We start from the raw sequence: 17,207 nt of genomic DNA on the forward strand, positions 1-17,207 counted from the left end.
ACAGTTGGATACCACCAACGTTTCTTGAGGAGTTGTGCTGTGCTTAGAAGTCTTATCTCCTTGTTTGTAGGACTTCATTTTGAATTATTATTGTAACTAAAGCTGCGTGTAATCTCTGTAGATTTCAGTTTTGTATTTTTTGAATTGTAAACTTCCTTTTAAGTAGGGTTTTCAAACCCTGTTTGTAATCTGAAAGAGATTATAAATGTATGCACCCCACGATTGAATGGTTATGCAATTGAAGTAACACTACCTGTGTCTCCTAGTTTTACAGCTAATCCCACATAGACGGCCCTGCTTGATCATGAGAGTGCCACTGCAACTGAAGATTTTCTCTCTCTGGAATGCTAATCCCACGGTAAAAGTCCTTCCGATCCTACATTGAAGACGTCACGATAACTACATCGCATGCTAATCATACTTTCTTCGGGAGCTCTTTAGTAATTTCCCATCAACGAAATGATAGGCAAACGCATATATGGACACGCGTCCATCGGAGCAGAGGGGTGACGTTTTCTGTTTGTACTATAATGGCCACTTAACTGCCAATGCCATTATGCCTGCCGCCATTTTATCAGGTAAAGCGAATCCTGATTGCATTTTGCGAAAAGAAAACAACTGATGATATTTTTCTTTATTTGAAAGTGAGAGGTATTAAGTTTGAATCTTGTGAATAGCGAATTCGATACCGATTTAAGCTGCTCATAAATTAGTTGAACTCCTCCTCGTCCTCTTAGTGTAAAAATATCAATGTACTGAAAAATGTACAGCCAGTAGTAGCTGGACGCGTGTCTGTTAAATCGTAAAGTACCTTTCTCGTCCACAAAACCGGAAATAACAGCGTGTTTAATGTTGTAGGAGACCAGTTTTTCCCCATGACGGTCACGGTTTAAACCGCGCACGCATCTCCAGGCGAGGGAAGGAGCGTTTCCCGTTTCCGTTTGCTACCAAACGCAACCAGAAGTGGATGCAATGGACCACATTGGATACACCTATTTATATTTGTGACGGTTTTCTTTCGATTATGAGTAGATCAATACTTATGATAATATAAAATTAATAGAGATAAATTTTGAATGGTTCTTTAAACTTACATAACGGGCATTATTGTTTTAGGTTAACGTTAACTTTTGACAAAGATTATGTTAGTATGATATATTATATATCACATGTGAGTTTTTCATATCCAGTTTTAAATATGTGTTCAATTGCCAAAGCAAAATTTAGAAGGGTGTATTCAATTTCAATTTTGAGGGATTTTAATTCTTTTAATGAATCTAAGGGTATTGAATTAGGATTTTAAGTGATTCTCTAAAATTCAAAGTGTATTATTGACCAAAAAAAAATAAAAAATTCAAAGTGTATTTAATTAGAGTTTGAAGATAGTATTCACTTATGATTGTAAAAGAAGTTTATAACATTTCAAGTGTATTCAATTAGAAATTGATTTTAAAGAATTTGAGAAAGTTGAGGAATTAGAGGGAATTAGAGATATTTCATAGTGTATTTTAAGCATCCATAAATCTCACATTTTTGTAATATATTTTAAGCATCCATAAATATCATATCTTCCCATGAGATTTCGAGGGAATTGAATCAAAATTTTATATGGAATTTCTACAAATTAACTAAACTTCATAAAAATCCATTAAAGTCTCTCAAATTCTCAATTGAAGACACCCCCTTAGTAATTGTGAATTTTGTTAGAAGTCATGTTATTTCATGTAATCGAGTTACGAATCCTGAGTCCATTGACCAAATCAAATTTAATGAACTAATTCTGAAATTTACTCACATCACTAACACAAAAAAGGATAACTCGTACTATTTATTGGGAGATTCAAACCTTAACCATCCTAGTCTGAACCCATCGCCTTACTCTCCATTACCACTCAGAGCAAGTCCACCCCTAAGGACTTTGCGCCAGCACCTAGCGCATTTATCCACTTAAATGAACAGTAATAAACTGGAGTGAACAGCAATAGGCCAAGGCATCTTCACCCCTAAAAAAATGCGCTGGCACCCAACGCATTTATTTGGTGTGTTTTTTTTTTTAAGTTTATTTCGGATAAGATTTTTAACCAATTTCAGATAAAATTTCAAATAAACTTAAAAAAAAATACACACTAAAATAAAATTACATACTCATCAAATAAACTTAAAAAAAACACACTAAAATAAAATTACATAAACTCATCAAATAAACTATAAAAAAAAAACACACTAAAATGAAATTACATAAACTCATCAAATACACTTTGTTCTTCAACCACAAGCTTTTTGGTATTTTTTTTTTCACACAAAAAGTATATGAAAGCTTTGGTAGAAAGTGTAGAAAATATTGAAATGTGGTGTAAGGTGGAAGATGAGAGTTAGGTATTTATAGAATTTTTTTTTTAAATTTTCTGTATTTTTTAATATTTTTAATAAATTTTAATTTAGTTAATTAACGTGGACCGTTGATCTGTGATCGGACGGTCTATTTTAAAAGTAAAATTTAATTTTTTTTTACCGTTGGAAATCCAACGGTCTAGAAAAACTAGCCGTTGGAAATCCAACGGCTATGAGCGTGCCGCGTCACTCATGAAATCTGGCGCACAAGTGGGCTGACAGCCCTCTGCATTCTTGTCGGCTACTCGCCCTGGGCGCGAGTGTTGTGCACGCGCCAGCCAAATAGGCCAGCTCTTGGGTCAGTCAAAATTGGGCTGGTCTGTTGCCTGGCATGGGCTGGGTGCCAGGCAACTTTATGGGCTGGAGCAATTTGACTGAGGGCCAGGTTGTTTTTTGTGCTGAGGGCTGGGCAAAGCAAGCCCCAGTGGACTTGCTCTCAATTAGTTGAAAAGTATTAAACATGTTATAATAGTAGCAGGGCCATAATGCGAACTTCACAACCATATGTATATTTGTTTGTGTATTTGTGTTTATCCTTATAAACAATTAGGGCAAATTTAATAGGGTAAAAATAAACTGAATTAGAACGTCTTCCTCCTCCTTACTCATCTATTTTCTTATATCATTCATTTGTCTTCGCTTTCTCTTTTGTGTGTGACTTTATTGTGCGACCAAGAGCTTGATGAGATGCCTTTGCTGAAAGCTTTGTTAGTGTTCAATAATACTTGACATTTTCCTGCCGTTATCCTCAATAAGCCTCTAAAAGTCACAATAATAGTCGACATCTATTGGAATGTGCCCACCAGATGCTCAATGAAAGATTCTCAATGGAGTTTATTTAGTATACACCAAATGTTATATTCATTAAGTTTTGATGTGTCATAGTATTTCGATGTGTCATGGTTTAGAAAAAGATTGGCATGTAACATTTATATTATCATTGTAGTGTTTTTAACTAATAATACAATGCTATGACACATAATCAATGTCATAATTAATTCCCCTGCTAAATTGCTCACCCCGAATAAAAAGTCTGGAGTCTGGCCGGATCACGTGTCCTTGCAGAACTTAGAGACAAAATCCCTTAGCCAGTTTGTCCCTCTCAACAAATTACCTGAAAAGTAATAGCCGTTTCAACAAAACCAATCTCAAAACAGATTAGCATTTCATCATTTTAGACATCTCTAAAGGAGATATCAAATATAAAACATCAAAATGATATTTAATAATTTATATGGCAATTTGACAGTGTGTACAATTTGTTGCTCCCACCAAATATGCTAAATAAGAATGTCATTTTGTAATTTTTTTCATCTCTTCGTGAGGTCTAATTATTAAAACAATTAATCAAATACTTCATACACACAACAACGCTTATTATGAATTGCATCAAACCTATTAACAAAATCATTAAATCATTTTGACAGTAGTGTAAAAAATGACGCCAAAGAACTTTACCTTCAATTGATTCAGCTCTACACTTGGTTACAAAAACCTTTACTGTCATTTTTTATTGTTATATATCTATACAACAGTTTTGACATCTCTTTTGTAGATGTTCACACAAAATACCGGCTCAACATATGCTCAAAGGCATCAATCTCTCTCCCCACTTTGCCAGCGTGGCATCGACAGAGAGAGAGTTGCAAACCAGCAAGGCCCTCCTTTACTGATACCACACAACGGATTGGGGTATAACGCCGTTAAACAGTTTTAACGGCCACGTCCCCCTCGTTTCTCTCTCGTGTTTTTAGGAGCCTGGTCCAAGTCTGTCCGGTTTTCTATTTCTCTTCCGTTCGCCCTGAAGAAAACAGAAGAATCCACTAAACCCAAAAAAAAAAAAAAAAAAAAAAAAAACCCCAAAATCCTTCTCTTTCGCTTTCTCTCTGGCGAGAGGGCTCCGCATCTCGCCGGAGAATTCCATAGATTCCGATGACCGGCGGAGCTGAAAGAGCAGGAGAGGGAGGAGAAAACGTGCAGCAAAGAGAATGAACAAGGCATAAAGACAAGAAGAGAAAAAAAAAAAGGTTAACGTGCAATGCAGGGAAAAAGAGCATCAAAGAAGCTTAAGAGGATCTTACACGGCACAGATGCCTAGATGATCCCTTCTCCAATCCCCTTGCCTTATGCCGTAATTTATTCCTTTTTTTATATCCTCCTCGTCTCTCCCTCCACCTCCTCTGCATCCTCGTTTTAAATTCCCCTCTCGTTCTCTCCTCCTTCCATCTCTGGCTTTCTCTCTCTTTGTTCCTCTGTCTGGTCCGGACTCCAATTGCGATTTCAACGTCCGAGTTTGGCTGTTCGTCGTTTGATTGGCGTTTTCGGCAGCTGAGCAGCTCGGACTTCGATTTTGCAATCTGCAACTTCACAGGTGAGCTGAATTCCTCCTTCAATTTTCGCCTGAGTGATTTAAATTTCCTTTTTTTGTTGTTGTTGTTTAATTATTGTTGTTCGTGATCTCGCTGATCTTCGTGTGAATTGCTTGCGGATTTGGTACTAAATGAATTGCGTGATTGTTTTGGATTCGGTATTTACGATTGAATTGCATTTCTATCTTTCTTTTTATTAAATGCGGTTTGAATTTCTCTGAATTCGTCATAATTGAGCTGCATTTGTTCGAGATCTTGAGCTCATTCCACTTGTAGACTGTTTTCCCCTTGAATTCCAGCTCATAAATTCACCCAAACTCGTACTTCGGAGAAGCGTAATCGAAATTGTCAAAGTGTGTTGTGATTTTTGGCGTGCCATAATTTTTTTTAAATGCTGGAAGGAGAATTCTGAATAGGTATCTAGACGTGGCTGCTGGAGATGCAGCTTCTTTTTATTTTTATTTTTTTGAAATATTTTTGGTTTGTGCAGTATAATTTTCGTCATGCCATCTGAGATAATGGACCTCAAGGGTTTGTCCTCCTCGTCGTTCTTCTCCGATGAAGTAAGGAATCAACAATTGTGCATCCTTCTGTTCCTATCTGCAGTAAAATTGAGTGAATTCGCAGTTTTATCATATTAACGAGGTTTTATTAATTCGTTTTTACTGTTTAGTTCTAGTCTTATTTATTCTATGTATTGAAAACTTTGGCAGAGGCAGGGTGGGTTTTGGAAGTCAGATCACTTGCCTGATAATCATGGTCAGTACCATCAATCTATAACTGCTGCCTTACCATTTTGGCCCACAACTTGCATACTTTTGCAGTCTTGCCCTTTAATTCTTATCAAACTTGTTGCTAAACCATTCACTAGAAACCCTTCGGTTAGAGGCTGTTAATGATTAATTGTGAGAAATATTTTGTTTTTGGTGACCACTAACTACCATATATTGTTGAACTAAGAGTCTAAGATGTCATCGCAATTAATCCATAGCTGTGACAAATTACCTGACAGTTATAACCTGTCAAGAAGTTTCCGTTACTGCTTTATATTACCATTTCAGTACAGAATTTTCCACTTGTGTTCATACTGAAAGTAATTTTGTGCCATCAGCTCTAGTAATCATCTTAGGTACCTATCCAGTAACTGGATCTACCTTGAGTTTTTCAGAAGTTATTCTTACCTTCCCTGAAAAGAGATGGAGGATATGGATATGTGGTGTTGAGAGGGATTTTAATGTGAGGGTATGTTTTATTGTTAAGTGAAATAGTTCCGAATTTCGAGTAGGCGATAGGAGGAGCACGACCTGATGGTGTCGATCCACATGATGAAATGTATGATTGCAGTGATATATATAAGGAGTGGAGGAATAAATGAGAGGATGATTGCAGTGATATATATAAGGAGTGGAGGAATAAATGAGAGGATGATTGCAGTAACAATTTGCTATTGAGCTAGTTAGTTGAAGATCTACAATGTTGATTGAATTCCATCTGAGATTCTTGGTGTGGATAATATTAATTTCATAACCTTTTGCCTCTTCGGAAACATCTTTCTCCCATGAATCTAATATTATGGATTAGAAGAGTCCATGTTTTCACTCTTGCTAACGCATTTAAAATTTTTCATGTTCATGCCTAATAGCCTATAATTAAATAGGGTGTCACATAGTGCGCCCTCAATGCTAAGTTCGGTCACAACTAATAACTCAAGTTCTATTGGGATAATTCATGAGTAATTATATAGTAATTCCTGAATTAATAACAACTGTATGAATTAGAGCTGTCAGCCCCCTTTTGTACCTGGAAAAAAGAAGTGTATTTGTTATGCCCTTTCATTCTGACAATTGAGTTTTGCTTCTAATCTTCTGAACAGCCAGCAAGAAGTCACTTGCTTCATCATCTCTGGAGACGTGTCAGACAGTGAATTCTCTGGACCATCCCGAATTTTTCATAATGCAAGACCAGAAAGTGCATCCCGGCTTCAATAAACAGGCAGTGGGAGCAGAGAGAGCCTTAAGTCATTCCTTGAATTTGTCGAGAACCATGAACCATGATTCAGGAGCAAGATCTAATGTAAATGTTGAGACAGCATCTTATTTTGGAGAAGGTGGTAAAGTCAATATGATGGGAGCTCAGTATGAGAGTAGCCTTTTTTCAAGTTCATTGTCGGAGCTATTTAGTAGGAAGTGTAAGCCCTCTGACTTCAGTATTCCTTGCGTGCAGTTCTGTTTCCAATGCCAGCTAATGTGCTTGAACCTTAAATGAAGTCTTATTCAAATTTCTTAGTGACTAATGTGTTCTATGCTGTAGTTGTTTTGGTAGCTTCAGTTTCATTGCACATTTGCTACATGATTTTTGTTGAATTTCAGATGCAGTGAGATTATTATCAAACAATATGGCCATTCTGCTGATATCCACTCTGTTCTAGGCTGTAGTTTCTTTGATTGATTCAGTTTTGTTGCTTATTTTCTATGTGATTTTTGTTGAAAATGAAAATCTTCTGATGCAGTAAGATTATCGTCGAACAATACACTGTATGGCCATTCTGTTGATACTGTTGCCCCCCACTATGATGAAGAGGAAGCTTTTGAATCCCTTGAAGAAATTGAGGCCCAAACCATCGGAAATCTTCTCCCAAATGATGACGAGTTGCTTTCTGGAGTTACCGATGGGCTTGACTATTCAGTCCAACTGAGTGCTAGGGATAATATGGAGGAGTTGGACCTTTTTAGCAGTGTTGGAGGGATGGATTTGGGAGATGACGGTTTGGCAACTGGATTAAGGGACTCTGTGTATGCTGTAGAAGTTTCTAATGGTCTGTCGTGCAATGGTTCAGTAGTGGGAGAACACCCTTATGGTGAACACCCTTCCCGGACTTTGTTTGTGAGAAATATAAACAGTAACATTGAAGATTCTGAGTTGAGAACCCTGTTTGAGGTATGCTAGACGTCTTAGTTGTGGGATTCGTATTCATTTTCAGCATTACATGTTCTTTGGGCCATTGAGTACTGAAATTTTGATAACTCGAATATGCAGCAATATGGAGATATTCGCACTCTTTATACAGCCTGCAAGCATCGCGGTTTTGTTATGATATCCTATTATGACATTAGAGCAGCTCGTAATGCGATGAAATCACTGCAGAATAAACCATTGAGGCGCCGCAAGCTTGACATACATTACTCAATTCCAAAGGTGAGTACCCACGATGTTATCCCTCTAGATATCGATATAACTTTGTTATTTTACCGGGCATGTGGTTGCTTTGAGAGGGTCAGTATTTTTCGTGATTATTGTTATACAGTTGGATTTACATTGATAGTCTATACATCGCTTTATTTGGGTTATCTCTTGTCAGGACAACCCTTCTGAGAAAGATGTTAATCAGGGAACTCTTGTTGTATTCAACCTGGATTCTTCTGTTTCAAATGATGAATTACGCCAGGTTTTTGGTGTCTATGGAGAAATCAAAGAGGTGAGTATTTCATGCCGTTTCTTGTAGTTGTGCATGGCAAAAGCATAAGCTCTAATGTGTTGTCATTCTTGAACCTGGATTGCAGATCCGTGAAACCCCAAATAGAAGTCATAACAAATTTATTGAATTTTATGACATTAGAGCTGCAGACGCTGCTCTTAATGCCTTAAACAAGAGTGATATTGCCGGGAAGCAAATTAAGCTTGAGCCAAGCCGTCCTGGAGGTGCAAGACGGAGGTATTGTCCCAGAACAATTACTTTGCCTTCATTGCTTGAATTTATTTTCCGCGTTTTTTTTTACTCAAGCTGTGTTTGAAAATTACTAATCTCTTATAATCTGGTAATTATTTTTTTCACTGCAGCTTGGAGCTACAGTTATCTTCAGATTTTTTAGAGCAAGATGAATGTGGCCTATATCTGCAGCAGACTAGCCCTTCTGACTCTATCACTGGATTTTCTGGTAAAGTATTTGTCTAAAAAACCCTCGTTGAATCTAGTTTAGAAGCACAGATTCTCTTTATTAGGTCTCATAAAGAGTCGTTAACAGGACCAGTTCCACATGGATCAGTTACGTCCAGTTGCACAGATAATGGAACTATCATGGCTGTACACGCTGCAGCACAAGCTGCGTCCCTTGAAAATGCATTCCACTATGGGGTCTCTTCTAGTGTTCCTAACAGCTTACCTTCTGTTCTGAGAGCTGAATCTGTTGGGAATCAGTCTGGCTTTGTTGAGTCTGTCCATTCAGCAGGCTCGCTGAAATTTGACATCCATGGCTTGCCAGCTTCCCATCCTCATTCACTTCCAGAGTATCATGATGGTTTAACTAATTCAGTCAACTGCAGTTCACCGGGCAATGTATCTATCAATGCCAGACCAACAGAAAGAATTGATAACAGGCACTTCCCCAGAGTAAGCTCCAATGGGCACTCATATGAACTAAATGAAGGTGGTAAGTGAACGATTAACAAACTATGCACTTCTTTAATTTTCTCCAGTTTGATATCTTTTCTTATCTTGATCCTCTGGTTTTGCTCTCTTCCTCAGTTTTTGGCTCTGCCGGCAATGTTAACTGCCCTATTCCTGGACATCATTACGCATGGAACAACTCCTATCACCCTCAGCCTCCTGGAATGATATGGCCAAACTCACCATCATTTGTCAATGGACTTTCTTCAGCTCATCCCTTTTCTGCAGTCCATCCCCCAACGCGGGTTCATGGACTTCCTAGAGCACCATCTCATATGTTAAACCCAGGTTTGCCCATGCATAACCATCATGTGGGGTCAGCACCAGTGGTCAATCCTTCTCTGTGGGACAGACGACAATCATATGGAGGGGAATCCCCCGAGGCATCTGGGTTTCATCCAGGCTCTCTTGGAAATATGAGAATCTCAAATAACTCACCACATTCAATGGAATTTGTTTCTCATAACATGTTTCCTCAGGTTGGTGGAAACAGCATGGACCTGCCAATTGCTCACAAAAATGCAGGACTGCAGCAAGCCCATCATCAGAGGTGCATGATGTTTCCTGGAAGAGGCCAGATGATTCCCATCATGAGTGCATTTGATCTGCCTGCTGAGCGTACAAGAAGTCGTAGAAATGAAGGCATGGTTAATCAGGGAGACAATAAGAAACAGTATGAACTGGATGTTGACCGCATTATGCAAGGAGAAGACAACCGAACAACACTTATGATAAAGAACATTCCCAACAAGTAAGTAATTCTGAATAGAAAGAAAGTTCATTGTTAATGGCTCCTTTTATTACTTTCTTGGCTCTTAAATAATTCTCGGATCAATGTGTTTGAATGATGATAGGTATACTTCAAAGATGCTATTGGCTGCGATTGATGAACGCCATCGAGGAACTTACGATTTCATTTATCTGCCAATTGATTTTAAGGCAAGTGACGTTCTGTGTGGATTATTTCCTGTGATATTGTGGCAGATATATAATCTCACACTTGTAGCTGTATGATGAACATGGTCTTCATATCTGTTGCAGAACAAATGCAATGTGGGCTATGCGTTCATCAATATGACTGATCCTCGAATGATCGTTCCATTTTATCAGGTTTGTTTTCTGTAAAGCTTTAAAATGATAAAACGCATATGCAAATTGAAGCTAAAAAGAATGTCCAATTGTTGCAGTCATTCAACGGGAAGAAATGGGAGAAGTTCAACAGTGAGAAGGTGGCATCACTCGCATATGCTCGAATTCAAGGAAAAGCTGCTCTGATTGCACATTTCCAGAATTCAAGCTTGATGAATGAGGATAAGCGATGCCGTCCCATTCTCTTCAACACTGATGGCCCAAATGCCGGTGATCAGGTACGCGGATGGTGAAATTTAAAATGGAAATGCAAAATTTTAAAAGATATCCAAATAAGAATAAGCGGATAACAGTTATTAACGCAAGATGGAGAGATTACATGCTGACAGTTCCTGACCAACAGGTGCCCTTCCCAATGGGGGTTAATGTTCGCACAAGACCGGGAAAAATTCGAGCAGTCACCCATGAGGAGAGCTATGTAGGGAGTCCACCAAGTTTTGGAGACGAAGAGCATTCTTGCAATGGAGAGACATCTGCAGGTTCCCGTTCTGCTAAGGAGTCAGACTAAGCGCCACATATTTTCCCGGGCACTAACCTTACAGTACAGAAGATTCTAATTTCCTTCCACCCGAATCTTCGGTGATGCATATTTAGGGTGGCTAAAGAGAGGGCCAAGGAAAGATCTTGCGGTGTTTCTTACAAGCCCGTTTAAACCTTAGAGGACAAATGCTTAGCTAATGCTAAGCGATTTTCCAGGTTTTTTTCACCTTTTTTCTTTAAATTCCGAAACAGTTAGCACAAAAGACGAAAAGAAGGAGCATCGGCTGGAGCTTCGAAATTTTGGATGATCTAAAGAGTAATTACTTGAAGAGAAACAAAAATATAATTTATGTACAGGAGTTTCTGAGCAGGAAGAAGAGACTGTAAACTGCGGTTCGATGAGGTTAATAACTGCTCCATTTTGTAATTTTTTTTCTTCTGGTTTATGTTTTATTTAGTTCTTTGGGGGAACGCATTTGTAACTATTAAGACATAAGAGCGTTAATTTTTTTTTTTTTTTTTTTGAATAATTAAACTCATTGTTGTATGGATTCTGTGTTCAAATAATGTGTGGCTGGATTCCATGGGATGCATAGCTTCATGTAATTGATCGGAAACCGCCAATCACTCATCGACAGCCACCCGCTCGTACATTATGGTAATGGGTTGTGGCTCGATATGAACTTTCTACATTAACGAGCCGAAGTACTCAGATTGTGTGGGATTGAGTACTTCGGCTTGTAAATCTCTCCGGAACACTTAATCGTCTACTTTCACTTCTTATTTATTTTCAAAATATTTTCGTCGCAAGAAATTGACTTGGATACAGCATATACCGTAAAACTTGACCAAAAACTAAGACCTTGAATTAAATTTATAGGACATAAAGTTGACTTAATGACCCTAAGCATGCGCATGAATGAAGTAACAACCATTACAGAAATCAAAGCAACAGTTCCTTTTCAAATTGCAAACATCCATTACAGAAGCAACAGCCACTTTTTAAATTGCAATTTCTTATCGATGGCACAGTCCTAAACCGATTTCCCTTTTTTTTTCAGGCAATGTTGTGTTCCTGGTCTCACTCACTTTGAACAGTTCAGAGCAAAGTTACATTCTCCAACTAAATGAGAGCCCTTGAACATATGCAAGATGTACTTACAGGAACAGGTGAGAGCATCACTTCGGGTAGAGAAGATCGTAGTGGCCTGGGCGATATAGCAAGGTAATATAGGGAGTCACTTTCTCAGAGCCCTCACTAGCTTTTGGAGCATCGCTTCCAGCAGGAACGAAATCATGATGATTCACGCTAACACCACCATTATCACATGAGCTACGGTCTAGGTACACCACACGGATTGGCACGCCAAGTGCATCTGACAGGGCAGTGATGTGCACATGGTCACTTTCTTCACCCATTGGCTCCACGGATGACTTGCAAAACTAGTAAGAAAAATCACATATGAGAAACACATCACTATATCTTACATAATATATGATTTAATCATTTTCATATTCTTTCTCAAGACACTTTGCGCAGTACCTTGAATTGAATAATTTGGTCAACCACTAAAGAACAAATAAAATCATTGGTTGAAAAGTTTTCATTGAACAAACCTGCTCTACAGTTGCATTGGTCAATCCGAATATAAAAGGTTCAAAAAACTCTGAGCGTTTCCGTATTTCGCCAGAGGTAACAAATCTGAAAAACATCACAACTAACCAACCAAATGTGTCAGGTAATTGTAGCGGGATAAAACAGCACACTAAGAACTGTTTCATTTATAGCCACTCACCATAGTCAGATACTGACTGATCTCGGCTCCTACGTATGAGCTCATCATGACTGTAAGAAATAACAAATCATGCTGATTACAGTTAGGCACACAACTCAAAACTAGCATCAAACTACTTTCAATATTTAATAGTCAACAAAAAGCCACGTAAAGGAACTATCCACACCTTATGGATTCTTCATTTCCTTGAAGAACACTGTCCAGCTGCTCAAGGAATAACTGAAATGTTTCCAGGAATTTGAGATCATAGTTTTTTTTGTTTTTTTACAAGTGGATATTCATGATATTATAAATTCAGGCCAAGTTTATGGACAGGAAAAAGATCGGAAGGAAACTAACTGGAACAATATGGTGACTGACATACTAACTGGAACAAATCCTTATTTCCTGAAATTGACATGAAGTCCCCCTCGTCGACCAAATAACTATATGTAAGAAAGTGAATATCTCATTTTCTTTAAAAGCATAGATGTATCATCATTCTTGAATCTTGCCTGACCAACTTACACATGACAGGACGACACCAGATTCTAGATGGTTTTATCACCCCTCAATGGATGAAATTCTTTGGTAGCTTTCGTATATTTTGAGCATCAAACCATAGAACCATGGGCCTATGAGTTAGCTATGCATGGTTGTCCAACTTGATTCTATGTGATCAGATTTATGTGAATGCCGAGGCCTTTAAAATTCTATTATATTTGGGCTACAATTGCTCTGGAAAATCGGGTAGTAAAATATGTGATTCCCTGCTGATATTCTCTAAATGCATGAAATATATGGTGCATATATATCAGCTATCATGTGACTTCCAATAGTTGATCATACAAAAAACTTATTCATCTGCAAAGCGTCAAGCCATGTTCAAATCCAAAAGGCTTACACATAAAACCAGTGGCTTTACTGAATATCACATATGCATTCGGAATAGAAGAAGAGAAATCAATAAACCAACAATACAGTGTAAAAGTGAAAGTAGGAAGTTACCGCAAAAAAATCCTCAAAAGTAAAGTCTGTGTAACCCAAGCTTTGAAGTGTTTTTCTGCACTGTTCAACATTGGCCTTGATACGGTCAACTTCACTTTGATCTTGTGATTCCAAAATATGCTCCTATTTGGACAGCTCAAAAATTTATTAACAGCTAAGAGACCAGAATACATACTTGCGTCATGCTTACAGGTACACCCTACATATAAAAAAATGAATGCAGTTCCAAGGGACATACAAGGTAAGAAAACATAAAGCTTCGGAAGAAGCAGTTCCCATCTCCTCTTGTTCGCCGAATAGCAGCATATTGTTCACCGAGAACCTGCATAAAGGGTAGTTACAATTTGTTCCATAAGAACCTAATATCATAAAGAATGGAAGGACAAACTAGAGAGCAGACGACAATTAGCAAACCTTTATTTTCTCCAACAAGATAGCGCTGCCTGATTGATATTCAGATGCCAGCGATGAGAGTGGTTCCTGCACAACAAAAGGTTCAAAACCCGGTTGCATAACATTGAATGTTAACAAAGTCTAGACTTTTGAGTATTGCCTTGTCCCCAAGAAAGGGAATTTTCTCAGCCTCCTCTGCTCGAATCGCCGAGTGCTGCTGCATGATATCTTGGTCCCCAAAATTTACCCACTCATCAAACTCGGGTGTTGCAACCGATGCTGCAGACTCCACTTCCCCATCCACTTGGACCCCATCATGATTCTGCATTCTCTATTCACACACAAAAACAAGCAACAAACAACACTCACATTCAAACAAATCCGTAACCTAATTCCTCCATCACTTCCTTTATCCAAAATTCAACATAATTGAACACCCAATACTATCAAGATTCCAATACCAACCAAAAGTTCCAATTTTTTTTCAGAATACTGAAAATTTGTTAGTCCAAATCAATTGATCAAAAACAAGAATTAAAGAAAGAAACCGGGTTCTCATGATTTGTGGCTACAACCCAATAAAACCCAAGAATCTACTGGCGGACAGCAATTGAAATTTGCGGTAAAGAAGTAAAATTGAGGTGAATACAAAGAAGCTGACATGTCAGAGTGTAGGGGCATACCTAGGGGGTGAAACGGCTTCGTGAAGCCTGGGTGTGTGATCGAATTGGAAAATGGGAGTAGAGTGGCAGCCGTCTGCTTCTTCTCTGGCTTACCTTGAAGATTGAAGAAGCAAAAGGGAATTGGAAAAACGCTTCGCGGTGGAGTCCAGCAAGCGTGTTCGGTTGATTGACGTTTTCTTTCTGTTTGGATGTCAGTTTTTGTACTTGCGACCTGTTTTTCCCTGTTTTTACTCTTTTTTTTTCACTCATTCACTTCACCACATCAAATTTGCATGCTTCAATTTCATTTCCAACTCATCCAATTCACGCATGAAATAAACAAATATCGTTATAAAGTAAAATTTGTTGTGAAATCGATGAAATTCGCAGTTAGGTATAAGGTAAATAAGACATAGTATTTACAAAAGTTTGATAATTGTGTCTACGTCTTCAGGGCTGCAATAATATTTTTTTAATTATCTAAAATAATACAAGTACAAAATAACTCTCAGTATTTTCTCTCATCCTCTCTAATCTTGGTATAGCTAACTTGTATTTTTTTTCTTCTCAATTCCCTTCTGTTTTTCTCTCCTCTTCTCTTGCCGTGTATATCTCCTCTCTTGCTTGAATGATTGTTTTATAGGCAAAATGTATTTCAACCTAACAAACTTACCAAACCATTTTATTTGACAATTTTATAAAGATATGGATCATTCTTTTAGACCAAATAATAGATAAAAGACACAAGAGTATTCATATTTACAACAAAATCGTACTCCCCTTAACTAAAGTACCAAAAATTTTCTTCGCCCAAAAGGTCACAATTGGTAGGATATACGGTTATTGTCACTTCAACCTTCAGGTACTGTAGTTTAAATATTGTTAAATTTATTTGCATGGTTTTATTGGAGGCAAATTGTCTGCTCTCCTTTTCCCATACCCTTCCTATACTCTTCTATTTGTGCGGTCACGGTTAAGACACGTCAATATTTTATATTCCTATTACTTTTTGTTTTATTATCTCTATTAAAAATTTAATATAAAATGTTAGCGTGGCTTAACTGTGATCGCACAAATAAGAGGGGATGGAAATGGCATAGGAAAGGGAGGGCAGACAATCTGCCTCCGGTTTTATTAGTACTAGTTTTGCTCAAATGTGCAAGTAAGGGTGGGCACCGTGCGGTTCCATCCCTAAACTGGAACCAGAACTGGAAAATATCAACGGTTTGGTTCGGTTTGGTGTGGTTGTGCTTAAATTTATTACTAGAATCGTATGGTTCGGTCTACTCCGGTTCCGGTTCGATTCTTGCCGGTTTACGGTTCCGAATACTAAGCGTAAATGAAGACAATATAACATTTGATAGTAGCCTTGCTCAATTATTGAAATTGAGTTGGAAGACAGATACCAAAGAACAAATATACAGTAAAACTGATTAAGTGGGAACATACAACTAGCAAAACCAAAAGATGTAAAAAATCTCAAGTATAAAAGTAAGGAGCACACCAATAAAACATAAAAACCCAGGGCATACACATGGAAGAAGCATTGCACCTCATTTCAACAATTATTTGTATCAATAAGCCCAAATGATATAAGCTAAGGAGCATGCCAACTACAAATTAAAAAAAGGAAATTTTATTTAAACTCATCTAACTTATTTTTACACCCAACTTACTTTTTGCACCCATTTAATTTTTAACTAAACTATTAATATCTTTTTAAACCCAAATTTAATACCCAATATACTCCTATAAACCCAATTCAATATGTGGATTTATTTTTACACCCATTTGATTTTTAGAAGTTTGGAGAAGAAAGAAACCACCCTGAGGACGAGGACGTTGTTCTTGTTTGTGAGCTTCCTTTTGCAGTTCAGAGGAGTGATTGGGTGGTGACAGTACGCCATCACGAGGACAATGCAAGTGGAGGTGCGGAGGAAGTCTCTATGGAGATAGAAGCTTGGAAGTCTCTGTGGTGACAATACACCATCTGTCAGGGTTCCAGACCCCAGAGCTGCAGAATTACATGACAAGGGAAGAGATCGATCGTTTGCCAAAGTACAAGTTCCGCAAGATACCTGATTTTGACAAAGTTAATGGTGAGATCCAAGAATCTTTTGGAGGAGTAATGACTGAATGCGACACTACTACACCTACTGAACATGTTCTCTCCCTAGAGGATGCTGTAAGTTCCATGATACATTCTTGATATCTTTTTACTAGAAAGTCCCATAAAATAGTTAATTGTTTTTAATGGCATGCTGAAATAGGTTTTTGTATTACCAACTGGAATTCATACATGTACTTGTTCAGCAATTGAGCCTTTCAAGTCATGTGTATGAAGATCCGGGGCACCAGATCCGGGGTTTCAGTTTCTCATTGCCAAATTAACCCTACACCAAATCACTAAGTGTGCTTATTACGTGAGTTGTGTTAATCTTAGGAATGTTGCATCTGCCTTTGTGCCTACGAAGATGGAACTGAACTGCGTGAACTTCCTTGATGTCACCACTTCCACTGCACCTGCATATATGAT

The 17,207-nt window shown here is 38.0% G+C and overlaps 2 protein-coding genes across 5 annotated transcripts; one reads left to right on the forward strand and one right to left on the reverse strand.

Annotated features, from left to right (window-relative positions):
• The first annotated feature begins 4,170 nt into the window (after positions 1-4,170).
• On the forward strand, positions 4,171-11,422 carry LOC103452490 (protein MEI2-like 4). 4 transcript variants are annotated; one of them, XM_008391984.4, is made up of 15 exons: positions 4,171-4,762; positions 5,251-5,323; positions 5,474-5,519; positions 6,634-6,948; positions 7,270-7,697; positions 7,797-7,955; positions 8,119-8,235; positions 8,321-8,472; positions 8,598-8,695; positions 8,783-9,187; positions 9,283-9,955; positions 10,059-10,143; positions 10,246-10,314; positions 10,392-10,571; positions 10,697-11,422. In XM_008391984.4, the coding sequence occupies exons 2-15, from the start codon at positions 5,264-5,266 to the stop codon at positions 10,859-10,861; spliced, it is 2,952 nt and encodes a 983-aa protein (XP_008390206.2). In that variant the 5' UTR covers positions 4,171-4,762; positions 5,251-5,263; the 3' UTR covers positions 10,862-11,422. The 4 variants fall into 4 exon arrangements, with proteins under 4 accessions (XP_008390206.2, XP_017192559.2, XP_008390207.2 ...); XM_017337070.3 differs by having other exon boundaries at positions 4,175-4,762; positions 8,771-9,187; XM_008391985.4 differs by having other exon boundaries at positions 4,175-4,762; positions 8,804-9,187.
• A 350-nt stretch (positions 11,423-11,772) lies between these two features.
• On the reverse strand, positions 11,773-15,047 carry LOC103452489 (OVARIAN TUMOR DOMAIN-containing deubiquitinating enzyme 1-like). Its single transcript, XM_008391983.4, has 9 exons — positions 14,693-15,047; positions 14,170-14,340; positions 14,031-14,096; positions 13,855-13,938; positions 13,617-13,739; positions 12,796-12,848; positions 12,630-12,679; positions 12,451-12,551; positions 11,773-12,276 (listed from the first exon to the last, which is right to left on the reverse strand). Exons 2-9 carry the CDS (start codon positions 14,335-14,337, stop codon positions 12,013-12,015), a joined length of 909 nt encoding a protein of 302 aa, XP_008390205.2. The 5' UTR covers positions 14,338-14,340; positions 14,693-15,047; the 3' UTR covers positions 11,773-12,012.
• Positions 15,048-17,207: the final 2,160 nt, after the last annotated feature.

Source organism: Malus domestica, chromosome 13, assembly GCF_042453785.1.
Source record: "Malus domestica chromosome 13, GDT2T_hap1".
NCBI classification, from domain to species: domain Eukaryota; kingdom Viridiplantae; phylum Streptophyta; class Magnoliopsida; order Rosales; family Rosaceae; genus Malus; species Malus domestica.

Excerpts from the sequence above, each read along its gene's own strand:
- LOC103452489 (XM_008391983.4), bottom strand. The coding sequence starts at position 14,337 with ATGCAGAATCATGATGGGGTCCAAGTGGATGGGGAAGTGGAGTCTGCA. Across the intron at positions 13,939-14,030 it reads TCTTGTTGGAGAAAATAAAG|GTTCTCGGTGAACAATATGC; the intron begins GTTTGCTAATTG and ends CCCTTTATGCAG. Across the intron at positions 12,849-13,616 it reads CTTTTGAGGATTTTTTTGCG|TTATTCCTTGAGCAGCTGGA; the intron begins GTAACTTCCTAC and ends GAAACATTTCAG.
- LOC103452490 (XM_017337070.3), top strand. The coding sequence starts at position 5,264 with ATGCCATCTGAGATAATGGACCTCAAGGGTTTGTCCTCCTCGTCGTTC. Across the intron at positions 5,520-6,633 it reads TCACTTGCCTGATAATCATG|CCAGCAAGAAGTCACTTGCT; the intron begins GTCAGTACCATC and ends TCTTCTGAACAG. Across the intron at positions 7,956-8,118 it reads TACATTACTCAATTCCAAAG|GACAACCCTTCTGAGAAAGA; the intron begins GTGAGTACCCAC and ends ATCTCTTGTCAG.